Source organism: Theobroma cacao, chromosome 2 (genome assembly GCF_053813885.1).
Source record: "Theobroma cacao isolate CCN51 chromosome 2, ASM5381388v1, whole genome shotgun sequence".
Classification (NCBI taxonomy): Eukaryota; Viridiplantae; Streptophyta; class Magnoliopsida; order Malvales; family Malvaceae; genus Theobroma; species Theobroma cacao.
The window spans coordinates 29,916,871-29,942,467 of NC_142640.1; the positions used below are offsets into that span (position 1 = coordinate 29,916,871).

Genomic DNA, 25,597 nt, shown 5'->3' on the forward strand with positions numbered 1-25,597 from the left:
GGAGGCTTAGCATGTACTAGCCTTTGAGCATTGTCAATGTCCTTATTCTTGACAATACAATGACTAGGAACATATTTAGGAACAAGGCTTTAATGCATAAGAATCTTATAATTATAACTTTTATAATTTCTTTGCAAGGCCATTATGTTCCAAGGACTTTTTCTGCATAAGTCTCTCATAACTCTTTATAAATAAACTCATGGATAAAGAAACACCTCATACATTATATAAAATATCCATAATGTATTTAACATGAAATATGACTAACTAATGTGGTGCTTTACAAGCGCAAATTCGATTGGCTTACAAGGGTTACACTAGCAATCTCCCACTAGCACTAAAGCCAATCGGCCATGCATTTAATACCAAAGCCTTCCAATTGGCGATCATGTTTCTGCTGGGACAAAACTTTAGAGATATGTTGTCCTTCATGGGTACTCTCTCTATATTAATATCACCTCTTCCAATGATCTCCCTAATTAGGTGATAATGTCGTAATACAAGTTTAGATCGTTGATGAGACCTCAGTTCCTTTGCTTGCGCAATGGCTCCATTGTTGTCACAGTACAAAATTACAAGATCAACAATGTTGGAAACCACACCAAGTTCAATTACGAACTTCTTGATCCAAACTCCCTCCCTTGTTGCCTCAGACGCGGAGATGTGTTCGACCTCAATTGTAGAATCTACAATCATTTCTTGCTTGGAACTTTCTAGCTAATAGCACTACCATTTAAGGTAAATATAAATCCACTTTGCGATTTACTGTCATCTTTATCAGATTGGAATGCAACATCTCCATATCCTTTAACTTGGAGTTCAGCACTTCCTTAGACCAAGAAAACATCCTTAGTTTTTCGTAAGTACTTAAGAATATTTTTCACAGCAATCCAGATACTTTCACCTGGATTCGATTGGTATTTACTCATGACACTCAGAGCATACCCCACATCTTGTTTAGTACATAGCATGGCATACATGATGGATCTTATAGCCAATGCATACGATATCCTGTCCATCCTCATCCTCTCATCTTGTGTCTTTGGACACATATCTTTTGAGAGATGAATGCCATGTGACATAGGCAAGTGTCCCTTCGTGGACTCGGTCATGCTAAATCTTTTTAGCTCCTTGTCTATATAAGTGGATTAGGACAATCCTTGTAGCCTCTTTGATCTATCTCTATAGATCCTTATTCCTAGAATATAGGCCGCTTCTCCCAAATCCTTCATGGAGAATTTTTTAGATAGCTAGATTTTGATAGTCTGCAGCATCGGTATATCATTTCCTATTTGTAGTATATCATCAACATAAAGTACTAAAAATACAATTGCTTGTCCATTTACCTTCTTGTAAACACATGGATCATTAGGATTCTTGACAAAATCATATTCTTTAATAGTTTCATCAATCTGATATTCCAGCTCCTAGACGTTTGTTTTAGCCTGTCAATGGACTTTTGGAGTTTGCATACTTTATGCTGATTCTCCTTGGATGTAAAACCTTCAGGTTGTGTCATATGCACTTCCTCTTGCAAATTCCTGTTAAGGAATGCTGTCTTTACATCCATTTGCCATATCTCATAATTATAATATGAAGCAATAGCAAGAAAAATCCTAATGGATTTAATCATGGCTACAGGTGAGAAGGTTTCCTCATAATCGATTCCTTGAACTTGGTTGTAACCTTTAGCAGCCAACCTAGCCTTGTACGTTTATACATTACCATCCACGTTAGTTTTCTCTTAAAGACCTATTTGCATCCTATGGGTTTCACCCTTTCAAGCACATCAACCAAAGTCCATACTTGGTTGACATGCATGGCATCCATCTCAGATTTCATGGCCTTCAGCCACTTATCAAAATCAATATCAAATATTGCTTCCTCATAAGTAGTAGGCTCTTTGTCAATTCGTAGAACATCTCTTTCCATCATAAATCAATATCTCTTTGGAAGTTGTCTTTGTCTCATAGATCTATGGAGCACTTGTGTTTCTTGAGCACCGTTTGAGCATCTAATGCCTTAACTGTCGACTTAGGTTCCAAAGGGATGTCGGTTTGTGGTTCTTGAACCTCTTCAAGAATTATTTTACTCCCACTAATCCCTTCAAGTAAAAACTCTTTCTTTAAGAAAGTGGCATGTTTCGAGACAAACACCTTTTGATTGATGGGATTGTAAACATAGTATCCTACAATTTGTTTAGGATACCTTACAAACCTGCATTTGTCTGATCTAGCTCCAAGCTTATCAAATGATGCAAGCTTCACATAAGCCGTACATCCCTAAATCCTTGTATAAGACAAGTGTGGCCTTTTGCCATACCACATTTATATGATGTCTTATCAATCAATTTAGTTGGAACCTTGTTAAGAAGGTAAGCAACAGTCTCTAGAGCATATCCCCAAAAGGATATTGGAAGGTCTGCTTACTCATCATGGAATGAACCATGTCCAACAAGGTTTGGTTTCTCCTCTTAGACACTCCATTGTGTTGTGTAGTTCCAAGTGGAGTCCATTGCCATAGAATCCCATGTTCCATTAGGTAATCCAGAAACTCCTGAATAAGATATTGTCTTCCTCGATCCGATCTAAGGGTGAGAATACTCTTCCTAGTTTGTTGCTCATCTTCAGCCTTAAACTCTTTGAACTTTTCAAAAGCTTTAGACTTGTACTTCATTAGGTACATAAAACCAAATCTAGAACGGTCATCTATAAACGTAATGAATATGAATAATTTTCTCTAGCTAGTGTGTTTAAGGGTCCATATGCATCCAAATGTATTAGCCCTAGGAGCACACTTGCTCTTTTAGCCTTTCTAGTAAAAGAAGTCTTAGTCATTTTACCAAGGAGACAACATTCATAAGTTCCATATGATTCATAATCAAATGGATCTAGATAACCTTGTTTATATAACTTGGCTATCTTTGTCTCAATGATATGATCAAGTCTACAATGCCAAATGTAGGTTTGATTTGGATTATCTTTTTTAGCTTTCTTGACATCTATATTGAGCATTGGGATCCATAACATAAAGTCCTCCATGACATGTTGCGAATCCATAAAATATATCATTTAGAATGACAATGAAACAACTGCCCTTCATACTAAATTCAAAATCATCATTCTTAGCTAGGTATGAAATTGAAATGATGTTTCTAGTTAATGCTGGTACATAATAGCACTCTTTTAGCTTTAGCACTAAGCTCGATGGTAAAATAAGATCACAAGTCCCAATGGCAACTACTGTAATTTTTGCACCATTGCCCGTTCTTAGGACTACATCATTTTTACAAAGCCTTCTACTATCCTTTAAAGCTTTTATGTCAGTACATAAATGCGATCCACATCCTGAATCTATTATCGAAGATTTAGGATTGGCAGTAGAAAGATTAAGCTCAATCATATTTAAAGTTATCTCTTTACTTGTCAAGATTTCACCCTCCCATTTATTGAGAACTTCTCTCAAAGTGATATACTAGTCCAAACATTTTAGGTTAATGGCATCTAGTATGCCAAGCAAAATTGCAATTATTATACGCATTCTAACAACCTATAAATATAGAAAAAGTATTTTTATTAGTTTGTCATGGTATTAACCAATTTAGGATGAGGTATTAAATCTTACATTGATTCTCCCACTAATTTTTCATAATAATAGTCCTCACTATTATACAAAAATCTCTATTAGGTATTTCTAGTGGGTTGAGTGTCACAACCCAATTTCCCGAGCCATGACCGGCGCATGAGCTCAATGAGCATAGCTCACTAACCCCAAGCAAGCCTATCCATTTACCTTTGCTTAACAAATTTATCATATCATGCATACACACACACACTTTTTCCCGGGTGTGAACATAGCCAAAACACAATGGCATTATCGATAATAATATACATGCACTATACCAGTCATATTTAGCAATTTACATTGCATACACATATTCACATTGTTAGATTGTATTCACAATACAAAAGGACCCATGACTTCTAGCGGAGACATTTACAATAAAAGGGATTACAATCGAATGCCAGACACATACCTAGGAGATGTACTACGGGGACTCCTCGATCTAGGGTCCAACAGTCACTTGATCTGAAAAACATGAATTTTTATAAAACGTGAGTACAATACTCAGTGAGTGAATATTAAAAGGGAACAAGCAATCTCAAACGGAAATTTGATAATCATGATGCACCGGTTGAAAATAAGGCCATTTTCATCTAACTACTATTCCAAACCCTTTTTCCCTTACCTAAAAATTTATTACGCATTCAAGGATTAAACATCCTTGAATTTACACCGATTCTTCTAGCAAAGTAGTAAAACTGACGGTTATTTACAAATCGTCACACAATAAGGGTTTCACAACCCGTACGATTCATACATGCATATGTATCACGTACAATTTCATTCACCAATTGTTCTATCAAGCAAGATAGCAAAATTAACGGTTTATCACAAACCGTCACAAACAAGGGTTTCACATACCACACAATCAAACATATATACACAAAGATATGAGCAATTATATACACCGCCAAGTCTTCACTATTCTTGGTGGTACAAAGAAATAACTAACGGAGTACTCGGTAAGGGGTATCACTCAGTATCCCTCTTTGCACACCTCTGAATTTTTAGGAAATTGTGGGCGTTACGTATTGCCATCCCCATAACCTTTATCATTAAACCGGCATTGCACTTCCCACTCCGCACATGCATGGTCGTAATTATCACATCCTTTGTCATTCAACTAGCATTGCACTTCCCAGTACGCACATGCACGGTCGTAATTATCACATCCTTTGTCATTCAACTGGCATTGCACTTCCCACTCCGCACATGCACGGTTGCATCAATTTCACCATAATTTATTAATAATACATATCAGCATAATACAAGGGTACACAGATTCAGTACACTTAATTTCACACAATTTCTCAATAATACATGTAGGCATCATACAGATATACACAGATGCATCGCAATCATATTTAACATCACAGAAATATTTTCACTAAAGGCTTGTTCCCAAGATTCATTTTTAAATGGGAATTAGATATAATCATTCACGCATTTCATTTCAACTTAATTGGAATTCCCAAATAAATTTTGAAATGCAAATTCACTTACAGGTGTCGAAAATTCAGATTTCGGGTGCACTCAGACTAATAGTCATCAGGCACAATTCCTTTGCCTTTTTCGGACGTCTCACTACCTTGTCAAATAACAAAATCGAGGAATTTACTATATTGTCCCTAAATTGATATAAACTAATTTAAATTACTAATACTTGATATGTAAATGCAAAAATATGTCCGATTACTGCTTAATCGCGGTATCGATTAAATTCGATCGATCACCTGATTAATTGGCGATTGTGTCCAAATCACCTCCAAATTAATCCATTTCTCCTCTAATACCTTAATTTACCACATACCATTTAAATAAAGCCAAATTCAGCATTAGAACCCTCACAGTTCCTTATAGAAAAATTCGGTCATTTGGTTCACTAGCACTAAAATTTTTTCTACATAACTGTTTCACCTTAATTCATCATTTTCCAAGCCGTTTTCCTTGGAATAAAAACAATCCCCCATTGATATTCAGCCCTCATGGTTCGACCAACAAGGAACCCTAGAGAAATTGAATATTTCTTTTGTGTTTTTGTTCATAACCATGCTTAATTATCCCTAAACACTAACATAGTCTATAATCAAATTATTCCAACAGCAATTCCTCTTCCATACCCATTTTTCAGAATTTAATTCATCATGATAACGCAATATTCAACCATGGAAATCAAGAACAAAAGCATGGGTAAGCTAGGTATCAAGGAGAATTAAAGAAATTCTAACTTACCTATCTTGTTTCCTTGATTTCATCACTTTTTCTTTGAATTTTCACCTAGGTTTTCTTGTTTTTCCCTTTATTCTTCCTTTGTTCTTGTTGTTGGTTGCCTAGGCAGAATATGGTGAGAGAATTGGGGATTTAATGGGCTGATTTATGCAGAAAATAATAAAATAATCAAGCATGCCACGTGTCACATGCTTATTGGCCCAATTTTTTTAACTTTTTGACTTTTTCTTTTAAATTTTCCACCACAAATATTCTGGTATTTATCCAATCCTACCACAATTAAAATCCCTTGGTCTTGACAAGTGATGGGGCAAAAAATTTACCGATTTGCCCCTGGGGTGAAAAAATTACGATTTTGCCCTTATACTTCGAAATGTACCGGAATCACATTATTTCTACTTTTCAACCTCAAATAACAGTAATATTGATCAATATTAACCAAATGGGGCAAAAATTATTTTATAAAGATTCCCGTTTAGTCCTCTAGTGGCAAAATTACCATTTTGCCTTTGTGCTCCAAAAATACCGCGAATCACAAATTTTCACTACTAAACATCGTTTTATACTCCAATAATCATAATTATATTTCATAAAATTATTTTTGGTCAAATGTGATCAAATCTTGGCTAGAAATCTCCATTTAATCAACAAATGGTAAAATGACCGTTTTGTCCATAATCGATCAATTTTCCTAATGGACTCCAAACTGAACCTTGAACTCCTAATCACTATTCTAAGCCATTCTGTGGGTTTCAAAATTTTCAATTTCCTCTTAGAATTTTTATTTGAACTAGTTCAAGGCTCGATTTAACTTAGTTGTATCACTCGATACAATACCGTCTTTTAATCGAGTTTGACAGGGCCTCACATTCTCCCCCACTAATAAAAATTTAGTCCCCGAATTTAAATTTAATGTAGAGTGACTTACCTTTACATATCGAAGAGGTGTGGATGCTTTGTCCGCAACTCATCCTCAGCTTCCCACGTCACTTTCTTTAAATCCTGATACCAACATTGTCACTAGGGGTGGCTCCACCCTTCAGAGCAGCCCTTTCTCCCTTCCACGACGAGCAACAAAGGGTACCTATCAGAGCACTTGGCAAGCAGTATCACTCAGCCTCATTGCTAAGCTTCTGAATGTACCACATAAGCTGCCATATGCGCCTCCTCCAATATCTCTCTCCTCAATTCATCATTATCCGGCACATAAAGTCTATTTTCATAGCTCAACATTTCATCTGTGCCTTTGGTAAACATTTTTTCTTTCTTTTCAGAAGGATCCTCCAACTGATCCGTAAGCTCCTTAAGGTGTCTAACACCACTAAATCCACTAAGGTATTTTTATCCTTGATTCGAGCTACTTAGGATTTATTTTCTTATTCAGTCACAAATACCTCCTTTAAAGGAGTAAGTACCACCAAGTATTTTTTTCTCCTATTCACAAGCATACTCACTCTCACCGGTCTAGCGACCCTACCACGTCTACCTCACCCCCTACGAGTGGGTGTCCATGGCCTATTAGTTATCTCAATAGGGGCATCTTGCTCCCCCACTTGTCTTAAGGTGGCCCGTGTCTTAGGTGGCATTCTTACCTAAACAAGAGCAAACACCTGTCATTAACCACAGTTAAAGAGATAAGGTGGTTTCTAAGATTGGGAATCTATGCGGTCCCTTGGTCGTAAAGTGTGCCACGGTTCACACTTCACAACCGAAGTTCCCACATAAAAACCCAACACTCCGCTGGACCAACAATTAGAAGTCCTAGGACCTAGACAAACCTAGAGCTCTGATACCACTATTGTCATGACCCAATTTCCTGGGCCATGACCGACGCATGAGCTCAATGAGCATAGCTCACTAAGCCCAAGCAAGCCTATCCATTTACCTTTGCTTAGCAAATTTATCATATCATGCATACACACACACACCTTTTCCCGGGTGTGAACATAGCCAAAACACAATGGCATTATCGATAATAATATACATGCACTATACTAGTCATGTATTTAGCAATTTACATTGCATACACATATTCACATTGTTAGATTGTATTCACAATGCAAAAAGACCCATGACTTCCAGTGGAGACATTTACAATAAAAGGGATTACTATCGAATGCCAGACACATACCCAGGAGATGCACTACAGGGACTCCTCGATCTAGGGTCCAACAGTCACCTGATCTGAAAACATGAATTTTTATAAAACGTGAGTACAATACTCAGTGAGTGAATATTAGAAGGGAACAAGCAATCTCAACCAGGAAATTTGACAATCATGATGCACCGGTTGAAAATAAGGCCATTTTCATCTAACTACTATTCCAAACCCTTTTTCCCTTACCTAGAAATTTATTACGCATTCAAGGATTAAACATCCTTGAATTTACACTGATCCTTCTAGCAAAGTAGTAAAACTGACGGTTATTTACAAATCGTCACACAATAAGGGTTTCAAAACCCGTACGATTCATATACGCATATGTATCACGTACAATTTCATTCACCAATTGTTCTATCAAGCAAGATAGCAAAATTAATGGTTTATCACAAACCATCACAAACAACTGTTTCACATACCACACAATCAAACATATATACACAAAGATATGAGCAGTTATATACACCACCAAGTCTTCACTATTCTTAATGGTACAAAGAAATAACTATCGGAGTACTCGGTAAGGGGTATCACTCAGTATCTCTTTTTGCACACCTCTGAATTTTTAGGAAATTGTGGGCGTTACGTATCGCCGTACCCACAACCTTTATCATTAAACCAGCATTGGACTTCCCACTCCGCACATGCACGGTCATAATTATCACATCCTTTGTCATTCAACTGGCATTGAACTTCCCCCTCTGCACATGCACGGTCGTAATTATCACATCCTTTGTCATTCAACTGGCATTGCACTTCCCACTCCGCACATGCACGGTTGCATCAATTTCGCCATAATTTATTAATAATGCATATCAGCATAATACAAGAGTACACAGATTCAGTACACTTAATTTTACACAATTTCTCAATAATACTTGTAGGCATCATACAGATATACACAGATGCATCGCAATCATATTTAACATCACAGAAATATTTTCACTAAAGGCTTGTTCCCAAGATTCATTTTTAAATGGGAATTAGATATAATCATTCACGCATTTCATTTCAACTTAATTAGAATTCCCAAATAAATTTTGAAATGCAAATTCACTCACAAGTGTCGAAAATCCGGATTCTAGGTGCACTCGGACTAATAGTCCTCAAGCGCAATTCCTTCGCCTTTTCTGGACGTCTCACTACCTTGTCAAATAACAAAGTCGAGGAATTTACTATATTGTCCCTAAATTGATATAAACTAATTTAAATTACTAATGCTTGATATGTAAATGCAAAAATACGTCCGATTACTGCTTAATCGCGGTATCGATTAAATTCAACAAATCACCCGATTAATTGGCGATTGTGTCCAAATCACCTCCAAATTAATCCATTTCTCCTCTAATACCTTAATTTACCACATACCATTTAAATAAAGCCAAATTCAGCATTAGAACCCTCACAGGTCCTTATAGAAAAATTCAGTCATTCAGTGCACTAGCACCGAAATTTTTTCTACATAACCGTTTCACCTTAATTCATCATTTTCCAAGCCATTTTCCTTGGAATAAAAACAATCCCCCATTGATATTCAGCCCTCATGGTTCGACCAACAAGGAACCCTAGAGAAATTGAATATTTCTTTTGTGTTTTTGTTCATAACCATGCTTAACTATCCCTAAACACTAACATAGTCTAAAATCAAATTATTCCAACAACAATTCCTTTTCCATACCCATTTTTCAGAATTGAATCCATCATGATAACTCAATATTCAACCATGAAAATCAAGAACAAAAAGCATGGGTAAGCTAGGTATGAAGGAGAATTAAAGAAATTCTAACTTACTTAGCTTGTTTCCTTGATTTCTTCACTTTTTCTTTGAATTTCCACCAAGGTTTTCTTGTTTTTCCATTTGTTCTTCCTTTGTTCTTGTTGCTGGTTGCCTACGCAGAATATGGTGAGAGAATTGGGGATTTAATGGGCTGATTTCTGCAGAAAATAATAAAATAATCAAGCATGTCACGTGTAACATGGTTATTGGCGCATGTTTTTTTAACTTTTTGACTTTTTCTTCTTCATTTTCCACCACAAATATTCTGGTATTTAATCAAATCCTACCATAATGAAAATCCCTTGGTCTTGACAAGTGTTGGGGTGAAAAATTTACTGATTTCCCCTAGGATAGAAAAATTACGATTTTGCCCTTATACTCCGAAATGTACCAGAATCACATTATTTCTACTTTTCAACCTCAAATAACACTAATGTTGATCAATATTAACCAAATGGGGCAAAAATCATTTTATAAAGTTTCCTGTTTAGTCCTCTAGTGGTAAAATTACCATTTTGCCCTTGTGCTCCAAAAATACCGAGAATCACAATTTTTCACTGCTAAACACCATTTTATACTCCAATAATCATAATTATATTTCATATAATTATTCTTGGTGAAATGTGATCAAATCTTGGCTAGAAATCTCCATTTAATCATCAAATGGTAAAATGATGGTTTTGTCCCTAATCGGTCAATTTTCCTGATGGACTCCAAACAGGACCTTGAACTCCGAATCACTATTCTAAGCCATTCTGTGGGTTTCAAAATTTTCAATTTCCTCTTAGAATTTTAATTTGAACTAGTCAAGACTCGATTTAACTTAGTTGTACCACTGATTACAATACTGTCTTTTAATAGAGCTTGACAACGTCTCACATTGAGACCCCTTCCAAATTATTACAATCTCGAGTGACTCAACAAATCACAATAAGCTTAATTGGGTAGATAACATAGCTTATCAATTGCATCCACATGCAACTCCCAGATTAGTTTGGTGACAACTCATTGTATAAATACATCATATGCATTTTGCCTAACCCTGCCTCTAAGATCATGTGGTCAAGTGTGACACATCCGAACCACACAATTTTAGTTGAGTACGACCCAACAATAACTCAAACTTGCCCGTGTAAAAGTTTGACCTTGAGTGACTTAACAAGTCTCCAACTAAAAAGGTAGCCTAGTTATCTTGTTATATGATGGAAGGCAACTTAATCATGAGAAGCATGCGACTCAATATTGTCATGAGGGATTTTTGTTGTCGGTTTTATCTTGTTATGTAGGTCTCATTGAATTTGGCATGCATAGCATTTATAATATTGCATAAAATAAATCTATCACATGCATACTACTAGGATGATTATGGACTTTTATCTAATCTACTTTCCTTAAGCCATCAAAGGAAATTAGTTGGTCAAATCCTAAGGGATTACATACAAATATAACCATATCTTGTAGTCTTGTAATCTTCATGTCTCCATGGCACCTTCGTTCTTCATTCTTGGAATTACAAAAATTTTTTCCTAATCTAATCTTATGAATTCTAATTACATATATGTAAAGAAACCTTAAGTTACATTTGAGGGGAGTAAGATGAGAAGAGAATTTTACAACTCTTGAATAAAATAGAGGAAAAGCAGGGCAGACACTCCCTATGTATAAAATAAATACCAAATACATTCAACCATAACCATCCATAACACATTATAGTGGTCTAAGTCCATAATCATCCTCATACATTCATAATCATATAATGAACATATAAAACGAATGTTAATTCAAATTGAAGATCTTATATGTCGTTTCGCAATAATATTACTCAACCTTTGAAGATATTAATCCAAATAATTTGATGTCCTAATCCCATTAAATGTCTTGTGCCAATTTAGAAGTCCTAGTCTTACCAAGAATTAAATTAAGCATAGACTTTGTAATCCTAAACATTTTAGGACTATAAATTTAAATCTGACCCTTATTCTCAATCAGACTCCTAATCATATTAGAAATTTAATATTCAAAGGAATCCTAATCAAATTAGGCTTTCTAATCTTATTAGAAAATTTAATCTTTGTTGTCCTTAATTTTTACAATTCTAGTTCAACTAGAATTAGATCTTTATGGCCAAAAGTTCTATTTATTTGCCAATTTGATTTTAGAATTTTATTTAGGGCAATCCTAAACTCTTAACGATATATTCCATTACAATTAAGAGTCTAAATTTAGGTCATAACCAAATTAGTACAACTCTTAATTATATAGTGAAGAAATAGCACAAGCTAGTGTAATTTTATTGGCTCTGCATCACCTATGTTGTCCCTAATTCTTTGAAGCTCCATCCTCTATTGTTTGCTGTTATTTTGGCACCAATTAAAAGACATCCCATGCCTCAAACATCATGCCAAAAAGCTCTCAAGACCTCAGCAAATTTAGAATACAAATAGCCATGATTTTACAAGTCCTTGTCACATAAGAATACAATTCCAAGAAACTATTTACACAGAAATATCATCAGATCACCACCAAAACGAGGTAATTAAATGTTGTAAATTTTCAGAGGTTGAGATCATCCTCTTGACCTTCTACCCTCCAAAAATCAGGTACAAACTCCTTCTCTATGTCCCACAAAAAAATTTCCAAAGCAGATCATGTTATGCTGCCAGATTTTTCAGATTTGAAAAAATCCATTCAGAATTATTCTAAAAAAATTTTCAAACATTGCATCAAATCGACATATAAACAAAATAGTTTTTGTAATCTTTAACAACTAAACATAAAACTAGATTAAATAAATTAAAGGAGGCTCTGATTATTGGGTGAGGGCTGATCATGCATCATATACAAATAAAATGCAGTGGAAATAAATTTAAAAATTAAATTTACACCTCACCTTCCTAGGATCTCTTTCATGTCAAATTGAGTACAAAATTCAATTAAAATAAAAGTATGTGATCATATCACTTTACCTAAATAACAAAGGTTGATGAATCCTTTGTTAAATGACCAAATCAACCTTCAAAAAGCTCAACCACCTCAGCTCGGTTGTTGCAAACCAAAGCTGTCCAAGGAATCCTTGTGCAGCCTCTAATGGTGATCCACACCAATGAATGAGAAAATCCTTCTTTAAGGATTGAGAGTGCTATGCCTTGACAATGTGCTAGGAAAGGTCAGTTTCATAAACTCATAATCCACATAAAATTGTGGGGCTGAACACACAAAAGAAATGAATGAAAAATTATGTTTTTTCCGCACAAGGAATGGCAAGACAAAAGAATTTCTAATGTGTCGTTTACTCCCCTTTTTTCTTCAGCCGTTTTCCACTTTTTTGTTTGGAGGCTATAGCAAGGTATTTATACCTTGGATAAATTTTAATCCCTAATTACAAAACTATTTTGTAATTACCAATTAATCCAATAATTTGAATAAAAAATTTAATTAAGTCCTATAGAAGCCCAACTAACTTAATTGTTTAATTTAATCAATTAGGCCCAATAACTTAATTAAACAATTTAATTAATTAAGCCCAACTATTTAATTAAACAATTTTAATCAACTACACACAATGACTTAATTAAACAAATTTAATCAATTAGGCTCAATAACTTAATTGTTTAATTTAATTAATTAGGCCCAATGATTTAATTAAACAATGTAGTTAATTAGGCACAACTTTATTAAACAATTTTAATCAAGTGCTTGAGAAGCTCATAACTTCTAATTTGATTAAGTCCAACTTAATCACCTCTCCCATTTTATTTTCAACATTCATTTTAGGTGGTAACCCATTAGGCTTCTAACATGTTGGCAATGAAATCAACATATAATTTTTAAGTTAAACTTAGAATTAGATAAATTTAAACTACTTTAAATTTATCATTAATCAAGTTAACTACCTAGAGTTCATTGAGCAAGATTGGGATCTAGCAATCCATTATGGCCACCTAAATGTTAGAAGAGTCAAGATGGTTTGACTCAATCTTTTAGTGATCAGCCTTTCAGTGTAATTCATTCCTTCACCATATATCCTGGAGATGATAAGAGCATGGTGCAGTGTCTACTCTTATTGATCTCCATATTCGTTCTTAAAGTTTGATCATCAGCTTTATAAAGACTTTTTTTTTAATGCTGGAAAATCACGCAAGGCCCAACTACCCTGTTAAATTTTATTAATTACGAAATAAAAAGTACAAATGAGGGGGACCTAAACCGTACCTCCAAGTTACATGAACATAAGAAAGTTTCGGAGATACACCTAGAGTAAGGAAATCTATTTTACGTGCATAACTTTTGATACTAAAGTAAAATAGATATTCCTTACTATTACATTGAGACAATATACTAAAATAAAATTTAAAACCGAAAATGTAAATAAGAAAAGCACCTAGAATGGAGTGTTTCATTTTATGATCATATTTTTTACTATTGTCATAAAATTGAAACACTTCCATATTACAGAAACCTAAAATCAATTTTCTTCTAATAAAATTGACTTTAGAAGCATCAACCATGGGTTTCGAAATGACTAAAATTTTTATTTTTTGTAATACCTGTAATTTCTTGATTCTTTTCTAGATTAGTGCACTAGAAATACTTCCCGCATTCCCAACTAGCTACAAAGTTCACCGACATGGCATCTTCATTCGAGGCTTCATCATTTTCCCCTATATCCACGGCTTTATCTGAAGCTAAACTGAATATTTTATCAATTGAAACTTCAGTGTCTGAATGTCTCCTATGTTGTACCCGAGGATGGACCTCAATTTCTGTGAAATTTGTTCCAGAGAAAGATGGGACAAAAAAAACAGCACTTAGTTCTTTATTGTGCATGCACTTGCTCGAGGCGAACTCCAAGTTTGAAGGATTATCAGCATAGTCTTCCATTTTATCACATGAGCATGCCTTTGATGAAATAACCCGAATATGTCCATTTGCATTCCCTATCTGACATGCACTCGGTCACACTATTGGGCTGTATTCTCCACTTTCTTCAGCCATGTTAACTGCCACGTTTTGACCTCCCAATCCATTTTTTAATGTTTTATGTCCTTCCCCTTGCAAAAAAGTCGTTGTGACTAACCTTCTCGCTGATGGTGCCATTAAGCCATCAACTTCAACAGGAGCTGGTACCGTGGCCAAGGGCTCATGGTCCAAAAAGTCATTTTCTGGGCACTGTTCACTTACCTCATGTAGACTAGTGTTTGCCATCCCGTCAGCATGCTTTTGTTGACTTTTTTATTTTTATATTTTTTATTGCTTGAGCCGTCCATTTTAGCAGCCTTTTGCACAATGGCCAAAGGTTCTCGAGCTAGCAAGGGACTTTTTGGGCATTGTTTGCCCACTTCATGTAGGTTGACGTCCATTTCATGTATGCACTGTTTGCTTGCTTTTGTTAACTTTTTTTTGTTTTTATTATTTTTTATTTTTTTGTTGATTTCTTCATGGCTTTGCCGTTTTTTGGTTCCCTTGTCCCCTCCTACATGCATGACTTTACGAATCAGCTTTATAAAGACTTATGAAACTTCTTTCATAATCTTTAAGTTGCCTTGGCCAAGGACTTCAATAAGCTAATATCAACCAAGAATAGCTAGGATATGTCCTGTAAAACTCGACCCTATAAACACATGTCATGACATACATGCACTGAGTAGCATGTTATTATGCTAAGAAAGCACCTAAGAAAAGACGAAACTTGGTATCTTACCTAACAGTACACTTAAGTTGATTTAACCTAGAACTAGTTCAAATAGGAATTGTAGGATGAAATTTAATATTTTATAGTCCAGAAATGAATAAAAATGATTCTTTGGAGTTCGAGGGTTTATTTGGGGTAAAATTGGAAATTTTAATGTTTAGGGGCAAAATCGTCATTTTACCAACTAAGAATAATTTGATCATGGAGTGAAATTTTTGACCAAGATTAACTATTTGGAGTATAATTTAATGATAAGAAGTGAAAAAGTTTAATTCTGGTGATTTCTGGAGTGTAGGGGCAAAATTGTAATTTTGCCACCCACAGACAAAATTTGAGATTTTGAGAGAATTTAGATCACATTTGACAAATTGGAGAATGGTATGAGTATAAGGGATAAAAAATATGTCTATGGGCAATTTTTCAATTTTTTAGGCAAAAATGTAATTTTTCACTTTTACGGGAGTAAAAGTGTAAATTTTAAAAATTACTCCACCGAGACTTTGGATAAGTATGAGAATTTTATCTAAGCTATGGATATGTGGGACAAGTGTATGGTGAAAATTTGGAAACAAATGGATGAAATTTTAAAAATGGGCCAATGGGAAAGTGACACGTGGTATTTTTTTAATGATATAATATTATTTTAATGAAAAGTCAGCCCATTTAAACCCCATTTTAAGTGCTGGCCGGCCATAAGGGAGAACAAGAAAGAAAATAGAGAGGAAAGGAAGAAAAAAAGAAAAAACCAAAGAGAAACAAGAAAATTCAAAGGGGAATTCGCGTTTTTCACCTATTTACGTGTCTAACGGTAAGATTTTTCGACTTTAGCTTGATTTCTACCTTTCTTATGCCTTTGTTTCCATTTAGCATGCTTGAGGAAAGAGATCTAAAAGTGACATCAAGGGCTGGACGAAATTCTAGGGGAGAGATTTTGAAATTTTTAGGTTTTGATTTTTAGTTAAATTGGTAGTTTTAGTTAGTTAAATGTGTTTAGAAATTAAATTGGGCAAGAAAGCATTAAATTTTCACAATACCTACCTTTGGCCGAATCTGCAATGAGGTACAATGATGATGATCTTATTTTTATTCTAAGAGAAATGAAGAGAAAATGATGAAAAATGGTTAAATGTGATAGAAAAACAAAGTAGAAAATTTACCGAGTTAGTGTCCCATTTTTGGCTGAATTTTCCAAGGAGGAAATTGAACTGATTTTGGTGATTTTAGAAGGTTATTGGCTGATATTTAATGGTTAGAAATTTTGGAGAGAGAATGGGACGATTTAGAGCTAAAATGGAGCACGTTAGCAATTTATCGAGTAAAGTGCCAAAAATAGGTTAATACCACGTTTAAGCCATTTTTGGCTATTGCATTTCATACCATGCATTAGTATAGGATTTAAGTCAAATATATAGTGATTTAGCATTAATGTGATGAATTGAGTAAATTTTTGCAATGTGTCTAGGAGGAGAGCCTTCTGGTAAAGGCAAGGAAATCGTACCCGAAGAGTAGTTATCGAGGCACCTAAAAAGCAATTAGTTTGTACAAACGGTGACTAAACTTATTATTATTGTAAATTATCTAGAGTTTATTTTTAAATGCTCTTTATGTATTTTATGAAATGAAAACGAGATTAAAACAAGATTTTTGATGTTTTACAAATAAATGTGACAAATAAAGATATATTGGGTTGATTATGAAATTGAGTAATTGGAGGCTGTTAACTGTCTTGAAAATTATATATTTTCCTATGAATGGCTTATGAGATATGAGTATATGTGGCTATATTTTGTAAGTGTATTGGGAAATTTATGTAAGCTGTTTTTACTATGCAGGCTGGATAAATAAATAAAAGCCACGTTATACTGTCGAAATTTTATTAAAATTGGTGGGTTGGTCACTGTAGTGACGGGTTTTCATGGACTGCCTATTAGAGGGGCATGGTAAACCCGGTTATATAGTTACTCTGATTGCAGAGGCGATGAGGGTAACTCTTGGGGTAGTATTAGAGCTCACTTCACGTCGAACCCCCACGTGAATGTGTAACTCGGCCAACGCTAAGGAACGGCTTGTTTTAAAAATAAAAATGTGTTTCACATGTAAATGTTATAACAACCTTGGCAGACTCGGTTAGATGCCTCGGCCAAGGTATCCCCGACAATTAGTTTTGGCTTGAGCCTTGTTTTTAATAAAAGACATAAGCCTTAACAACTGTTTTGGTAAATTACAAATATTTTATGGTTTAAGAAATAAATTGAAAACATTATGAAATGGTTCGTAATTTGTTGTTTAAACTTGCCTCCATTTTACTCGCCTTTAGATATTTATGATAATGTCTGTTTACTCATTGGGATTGCAAAATCTCACCCACCTCCTTTCCAAACATTTCAGCTCTGTGGTAGCTTGTAGATACCCTATTTTGTCGAGGATTCTAGTTGACATCTCTACCACACAGACAGTAGGTTTCTAGCACCAACACTGGGTGTATTTTGGGCCACTTGTCACTGTAACCATTATTGTACATTATAACTTAGTAAATTTTTGTATGTATGAATTTATTTTACTTACACATTACAAAAGATTTCTTACACGTGTTTCTATAAATATTGTTTTATATAAAAATGCTATATTTTAATCAATATTTTGAATAGTGATATTTATCTATAAATCTTTTTTTAAAAAAATTTATCTTTGGATTTATTTGAGCCGGAAACTACCGGTAATTGTTTAAAATGGAATGTTTAACAACGATTGCTCATAGGAAAGGAAAGAAACTGATATGTAAGCCTTACGGGGTTCCGGTTGGCATTCCGGGTAATGAGTGTCAATCAGGATGTCGCGACGGTTGTTATGGGCCCTAGGGAGGTTCAGGGTCGTGACATGTCCCCTGCATAACTTGGGGTGATGATTCCTATCTTGACCACTCATTTGCCTTCACATGCTTCATGTTATACCCAAAAATATCCTGTTTAGGCATCCTTGGTTAGGCACCCGTAGGGATGAAATCAAAGCATAGCACTCCACATATAAGACAACTTGGTGTCTCAAGTTTAGGGAGTATTTACACAACTGACACATGAGAAGTATTGCATAGACACTTGAGTGAAATACCAAATGCACTCATCATGGTGGGTCATGTTCAGTGAACTTGCTCTCCTAGGCAAGCACCTACATTCTAGTTCCAAGTATCTCTATACTTCAACCTATAAGATCGGTTCATTACTTCTCAAGTAAGAAACATAGAATGTACCTGTCACAGTCTAAATACCGGGCCATGATCGGTGCATGGGCCCAATGGGCATAGCCGACTAAGCCCAAGAAAGCCTTTTTATGGAAACCCGATCATCATTCCCAACCATCATTTCTAAAACCACATATTAAAATTCTGAGCTAAAAATATTTTAATAATATTCTATAGTGACCCAAAACTCACAATTTTATTTGTCAAAATCATGTCACCTGTTTGCCAACTCATAGCGGCATCGGTAATCAAATATACATAATTGACTTGTAATATGGATCCTAGCGGATTACATTACATATACGTGTTCACAGGTAACAGACCCTTGATCGTCAGCGGAGTGACCGTGGGTGAAGGTACAGCTACTGAGATGTCATAGTACCTACCAAGAAGGCGAGCATACATGGACAACTCAATCTAGGTCCCAACTGCCTCCAAATCTGAAAACATGAAGTTTAAAAACGTGAGTATAAAACTCAGTGAGTGAACATAATAAGGGAACAAGCAATCGATAAAAGGAATTTGGAAATCATGATGCATTTGTTTCAAAAACAATGCAATTGATTTTATTTCTTACTAAAAACCCCTCATTTCAAACTTTGATCAATAACCTCATAGTTTTACAAAAACCCATGATCAATCCATGAAGTCAAATGGGTGAAAAATAGGTCAAAATCAAGCAAGGTAGCAAGCATGGCAGCAAGTTTCTCGCTGTAGTGAGAAACAGTCTCAGTTTGCATATGTTTCAATTTTTCTATCATATCTCCCACTAAAGAAGTCCAATTGACCTGATTTTTGAACCATTAGAAAGCTAAGAGGCAGGGTTACAACTTTTATATTTATACTTTTCCCAGTTCGGACAAGAAGATGGTCAAAATCTTCATCAAAGTGAAAGTATTGCACTAGAACCCAATAGTTTCTCGCTGCAGCAAAAATCAAGCCAGTGTGACCCCAAAAACCCGAGAGTTTCTCACTGCAGCGAAAATGAATCTCGCTGCAGTGGGAAACAGAGCATTTTAATTGAAATGGGTCTTGTTACATCAAAAGCCATTTTCTTGTTGAAATGAAAAGCAATTTGAGAGCAATTAAGAATGCCAACTTGCAACACAATCACAAATATTTTCATAACTTTCTATAACACACACATATATATATACATATGCATTCATCATCATGTGTGCACTCTCTACTCGCACACTCTAACATCATCATGTGTGCACTCCCTACTCGCACACTTCAACCTCCTCACACAACATTATTCATCAATGCACAATGTATATTCATATACATACATACCAACATAATATAGGAGCACATGGATTCATCCTTTTACACATTTCACATTTTCACAACATCAAAGCATTTTATCAAGGGCTTGTTCCCCGGCACACATTTTTAAACAAAGGTTGGATAAAATCATTCAAATGTTTCATCCAAATACATTTACATCTCCCAAAGCAAATTTTGAAATGCAAGTTCACTCACCGGTCTTGTTGATTCTTTTGCTTGACTCTAACCTCAACTAATACTCCAAATGGACATGTGAGGCCTTGTTGGAACCTATACACACACAACATCACAACCAACCCAAATTGGCATTAATATAATCCAAAAGCTCTTTCTTAATCAAGTTCCACTAGTTATTCCTAACTAGCTTCCAATTCCCATTAAATGGCTAGTTATTCACACTACTCTATTTACCTTAAGAGTGAATAAACAACCTTAATGATAAAACACTCACAAACCCCATTGTTAGCCATTATCAACAACTAAAGAAATTTAACCCTAACTTATACTCACCTTGGTGGTCTTTGTAGTTGAATTCTCTTTCAAAATTCTTCAAGCTAACAAGGGAAATCACTCTCTCTTTCTATATGTCCAGCTAGTGAGAGAAAGATGGAAGTAAGACTTTTTAGGGTTTTAAGGTGAGAGAGTGAAAGAGCACAAAAGGTTTTATGAAAAAGTGCTCAAAAGCATGAAATTGAAGCTAGAGAGAGAAAGTTATGGAAGCTTTAAGAGAGGCTCCCATGGAGATGAAGAAACATGAGAGGGGAAAGAAAGAAGAAATGGCTGGAAGCTGCTAGAAATTGCTAAAGCTTTAGATATTTATATCTAAAGTTTATCCATATCTCACATAAATTACCAAAATGCCCTTAACATGGTGACTTGGTCTTCCTCTCATCCTTTGTGCAACCTTTTACTCTTTTGACACTAGGGACAGGTCCATAATAGTCTAGAAATACTCGAGTTTACAAAAACATAAAAATTTAGACCCGAGATGCAAAATGACCATTTTGCCCCTATCATGGAAATTATCATTATTTTTATCTTCTTCATTTATTTACTATCATAAACATCATTTATTCCTTCCTTAGGCCTATTTAGACCTTAATAGCATCAAGAAAACCCACTCGTAGGAGCTCACCAAAAGAAATTATGAAATTACCCCTAGTCGCATTATCGCATCTACTTTTAGTTATGTGTCTATGGAGATCGAGATTTCGCAAGTTCACTTCTGAATTACCCTTTTTAACTTGGTAATTAACCTCAATTGGCATTCGTAAACTTTATTAGCCACCTTATCAAAATATGAGGTACTACAGTTCCAGTCTCTAAGTATCATTGATGTCCAGTCTTAATGGTACATTGACCAGGAACATTTTGAGATTACGCTTTGATGCATAAGGATCTCATAACTGCAACCCATTACAATTCCCTTGCAAGGCATATTAATCTCATGGACTTCATCCAATTAGACTTATAACTTGTTATAATTTGTCACAGCCTAAATTTCGGGCTATGACCGATCATGGGCCCAATGGGCATAGCCCACTAAACCCAAGCAAGCCTATTTATGCAATCCCGATCATTAATCTCAACCATCATTTCTAAAACCACATATTAAACTTCTCAACAAAAAATGTTTCGGTAATATTTTATAGCAATCGAATATTCATTTTTGTATTATCTCAAAGTACTATCATTCGTTGCCATCTCATAAGGGCATCATCATCAATCCAACATATACATACTTCATTTATAACATGACTCTTACTAGTTTACATTACATATACGTGTACACAAACAAAAGACTCTCAACTATTAGCGGAGTAACTTTAAGTGAAGGTACCGCTACTAAGATGCTATAGTACCTACCAAGAAGACGAGCATATGTGGACACTCAATCTAGGTCCTAATTGCCTCCAAATATGAAAACATGAAGTTTAAAAATGTGAGTATAAAACTCAATGAGTGAACATAAGAAGGGAACAAGCAATCGATAAAGAGAACTTGGAAATCATGATGCACTTGTTTCAAAAACAATGCAATTGATTTAATTTCTTACTAAAAACCCCTCATTTCAAACTTTGATTAATAACATCATAGTGTTGTACAAACCCATGATCAATCCATGAAGTTAAATGGGAGAAAAATATGTCAAAATCAAGCAAGGTAGCAAGCATGGCAGCAAGTTTCTCGTTGCAGCGAGAAATAGTCTCGTTTGCATATATTTCAGTTTTTCAAGCATATCTCCCACTAAAGAAGTCCAATTGACCTGATTTTTGGACCATTAGAAAACTAAGAGGTAGGGATACAAGTTTTACGTTTACCACTTTTCCCAGTTTTGAGAGGAAAGTAGTCAAAATCTTCGTCAAAGTGAAAGCACTGCACTAGAACCTGAGAGTTTCTCGCTGTAGCGAGAACCAGGCTAGTGTGACCCCCAAAACCCGAGAGTTTCTCGCTGCAGTGAGAAATAGAGCATTTTAATTGAAATGGGTCTTGTTATATCAAAAGCCATTTTCTTGCTGAAATGAAAAGTAATTTGGGAGCAATTAACAATGCCAACACACAACACAATCACAATTATTTTCATAAACTTTCTATAACATATATATATATATATATATTTGTATATAAATACATCATCATGCATATCATCCCTCCACACTCAGCTCATGTGCACTCCCTACTCTCACATGGCTGAGTCATCATCAACTCATGTGCACTCTCACACCGCACATAGCTGGGTCCTCATCAACTCATGTGCACTCCCACACGCGCATAGTTGGGTCATCATTATCACACAAAAAGGAACACCCAATGCATAATATACATTCCCATATAATGTAATAACGCATGAACCATTTATATGGCACATTTTCATAAGATAGAAATATTTCACCAAAGGCTTGTTCCCTATGTATAATTTTAAAGAAAAACAAATGAACTTTCAAATGATTCATTTAAACATATAAGCACTTCCCAAAACAATTTGAAATGCAAGTTCACTCACCGGTCTTGTTGATTCTTTTGCTTGACTCTAGCCTCAACTAATGCTCTAAATGGACATGTGAGGCCTTGTTGGAACCTATACACACACAACATCACCACCAACCCAAATTGGCATTAATATAATTCCAAAAGCTCTTTCCTAAATCAAGTTATACTAGTTATTCTTAACTTGCTTCCAATTGCCATTAAATGGCTAGTTATTTACACCACTCTAGTCACCCTAAGAGTGAATAAACAACCTTAATGATAAAACACTCACAACTCCAATTACTAGCCATTATCAACAACCTAAAATCAATCCTAATTCATTACTCACCTTGGTAAATTTGTAGTTGAATTCCTTCTTGAGAATACTCAAGCTATCATGGAAAATCCCTCTTTCTTTCTCTTTCTAAACTTCCAGCTAGTGAGAGAAAGTATTGAGGAAAGACTTTTGAGGGTCCTTAAGGTGTAGAAGTGAAGGAGCATGAAAAACCTTATGGAAAAGTGCTTATATGCATGGAAATTTAAGCTAGAAAGATAAAGTTATGGAAGCTTTAAGGGAGACTCCCATGGAGGTGAAAAAACGTGAGATGGGAAGGGGAGAAGAAATGGTTGAAAGCTGCTGAAAATTGCTGGAGCTTTAGATATTTATATATAAAGTTTATCCATTTCTCACATAAATTACCAAAATGCCCTTAACATGGTGACTTTGTCTTCCTCCCATCCTTTGTGCAACTTTTACTCTTTTGACACTGTGACAAAGTCCATAATAGTCTAGAAATACTCGGGTTCATGAAAACATAAAAATTTAGACTCGAGATGCAAAATGACCATTTTGCCTCTACCATGGAAATTATCATTATTTCTATGTCCTTCATCATTTTATCCTTATTTTCATTAATCATTTGTGCCTTAGGCCTACTTAAGCCTTAATAATTTTTGAAAGCATACTTTTAGGGGCTCACTAAAGAAAATGATGAAATTACCCCTAGTCCGTTTTATCACGTCTACTTCTAGTTATGTGTCTATAGAGATAGAGATTTCACAAGTTCACTTCTTAATTACCCTTTTTAACTCGATAATTAACCTCAATTGACATCCATAAACTTTATTAGCCACCGTATCAAAATACGGGGTACTACATAATTGATGTGTTATTTATGAAGGAAAACCTTTAATCATTCAACATGAATGATGTTGTTGCATGATTAGAATCAAGCCTTAACCAATCCCAGTTAGCTGCAGGGCTCATCCCAACACCTCCCACTAGCACAAAGCCAATTACTACCTCATCATATGTGGATTCAAATCCATCTAGCAATCGTGTCTCCATGTAGACTCGCTTATGCCCTTCAATGTGGTTAATTGTTTTTATCTATCTTTGAAATGTCTATGCATCACATCATGTCATATTACTATATCTAGATCCAATGAGACCCAGGTTCTACTATTATGGCTCCATTGTTACATTAGCAATGTTCAGAACCCTTTATTAGTTCCATAAACTAACAATCTAAATATCTTCCTATTTGAGCCTTTCATAATAGGATGTATATGACTTTATTTATATACATGTATAATCCCTTTTGCTCCTTGGGACCACTCCAACTAGACTATGTTGTATGCATTATATGCATGTGTCACTCTATGTTATGCCATTTGGCCCCTTTAAACTTTTTATTATCATTGGGCTCCAACTAAATCCAAGATCCTTTGTCAGAATAATATTCAAACTCTTTTGAACATTCCATGATGTATAAACATCTCAATGTATGCTTGTAATCATATTGGTTTGGAATATCATAATGGGCTTTTATGTTTGAGAGATATGGACCAAGTCATATTACAATATGAAGTTGCTTTCTTTCTTGAACATTCATCTCTATGTTTTGCTCTTAAGAAAGTTCCATTTTATATGAATTAATATTCAATCTTTTGATCAATTGAACATATCTCATAATTGATCAAATATCATTGCAAGGATAAACATGAAGCATGGATAATTAATTATGACATAATTATTCAAACTTGAAACATAGAAGCTTCCACATCTAAATGCTAAAGATAAAATGTTTCACCAGCCATTCCCATGGCAATCACATAATTAATGTTTCAAAAATATCCAAATAAATTATCCAACATGTCAAGATAAATAGGAGTGTAACCATCCAAAGTAGCATTTAATGCTTTAGGTATTCCATCCATATGGTCACCTCCTCAGCCAAGATCCTACTCATCTTTATCTTTGGTCCCTACAATATGTCAAACATATGAGAACCAACTTTGAGGTATCATATACCTTTAATATATAGAGTAGAATTATTTAGCAAATGGTACTTGAATCAGAAGCTTCAATAAGCTTTTTTTTCTTGTTCACAGTAGCTAGGTACTCCTTGTAGTTCCTCCTCCAATGCCCAAGTTTGCCACAATGCTGGCAAATGTCCTTGTCTTTGTCCTTTTTGATACCTCCCTTAGGCTTTAAGGCTTTCTCATTTTGGGATTTTACCTTCTTCCCTTTTTAGGCTTTCTTCTTCTGTTGCTTCGTATGAGCCTTAGAAGAAGAAACAAGAAGTAATGATCCCTTATCTTTCTTGATGGACT

The 25,597-nt window shown here is 35.0% G+C and overlaps 1 protein-coding gene across 1 annotated transcript; it reads right to left on the bottom strand.

Annotated features, from left to right (window-relative positions):
• Positions 1-312: 312 nt before the first annotated feature.
• LOC148764153 (uncharacterized) lies at positions 313-1,932 on the bottom strand. Its single transcript, XM_088803546.1, has 4 exons — positions 1,807-1,932; positions 1,475-1,705; positions 1,347-1,427; positions 313-717 (listed from the first exon to the last, which is right to left on the bottom strand). The coding sequence occupies exons 1-4, from the start codon at positions 1,930-1,932 to the stop codon at positions 313-315; spliced, it is 843 nt and encodes a 280-aa protein (XP_088659672.1).
• Between the last annotated feature and the right edge of the window lie 23,665 nt (positions 1,933-25,597).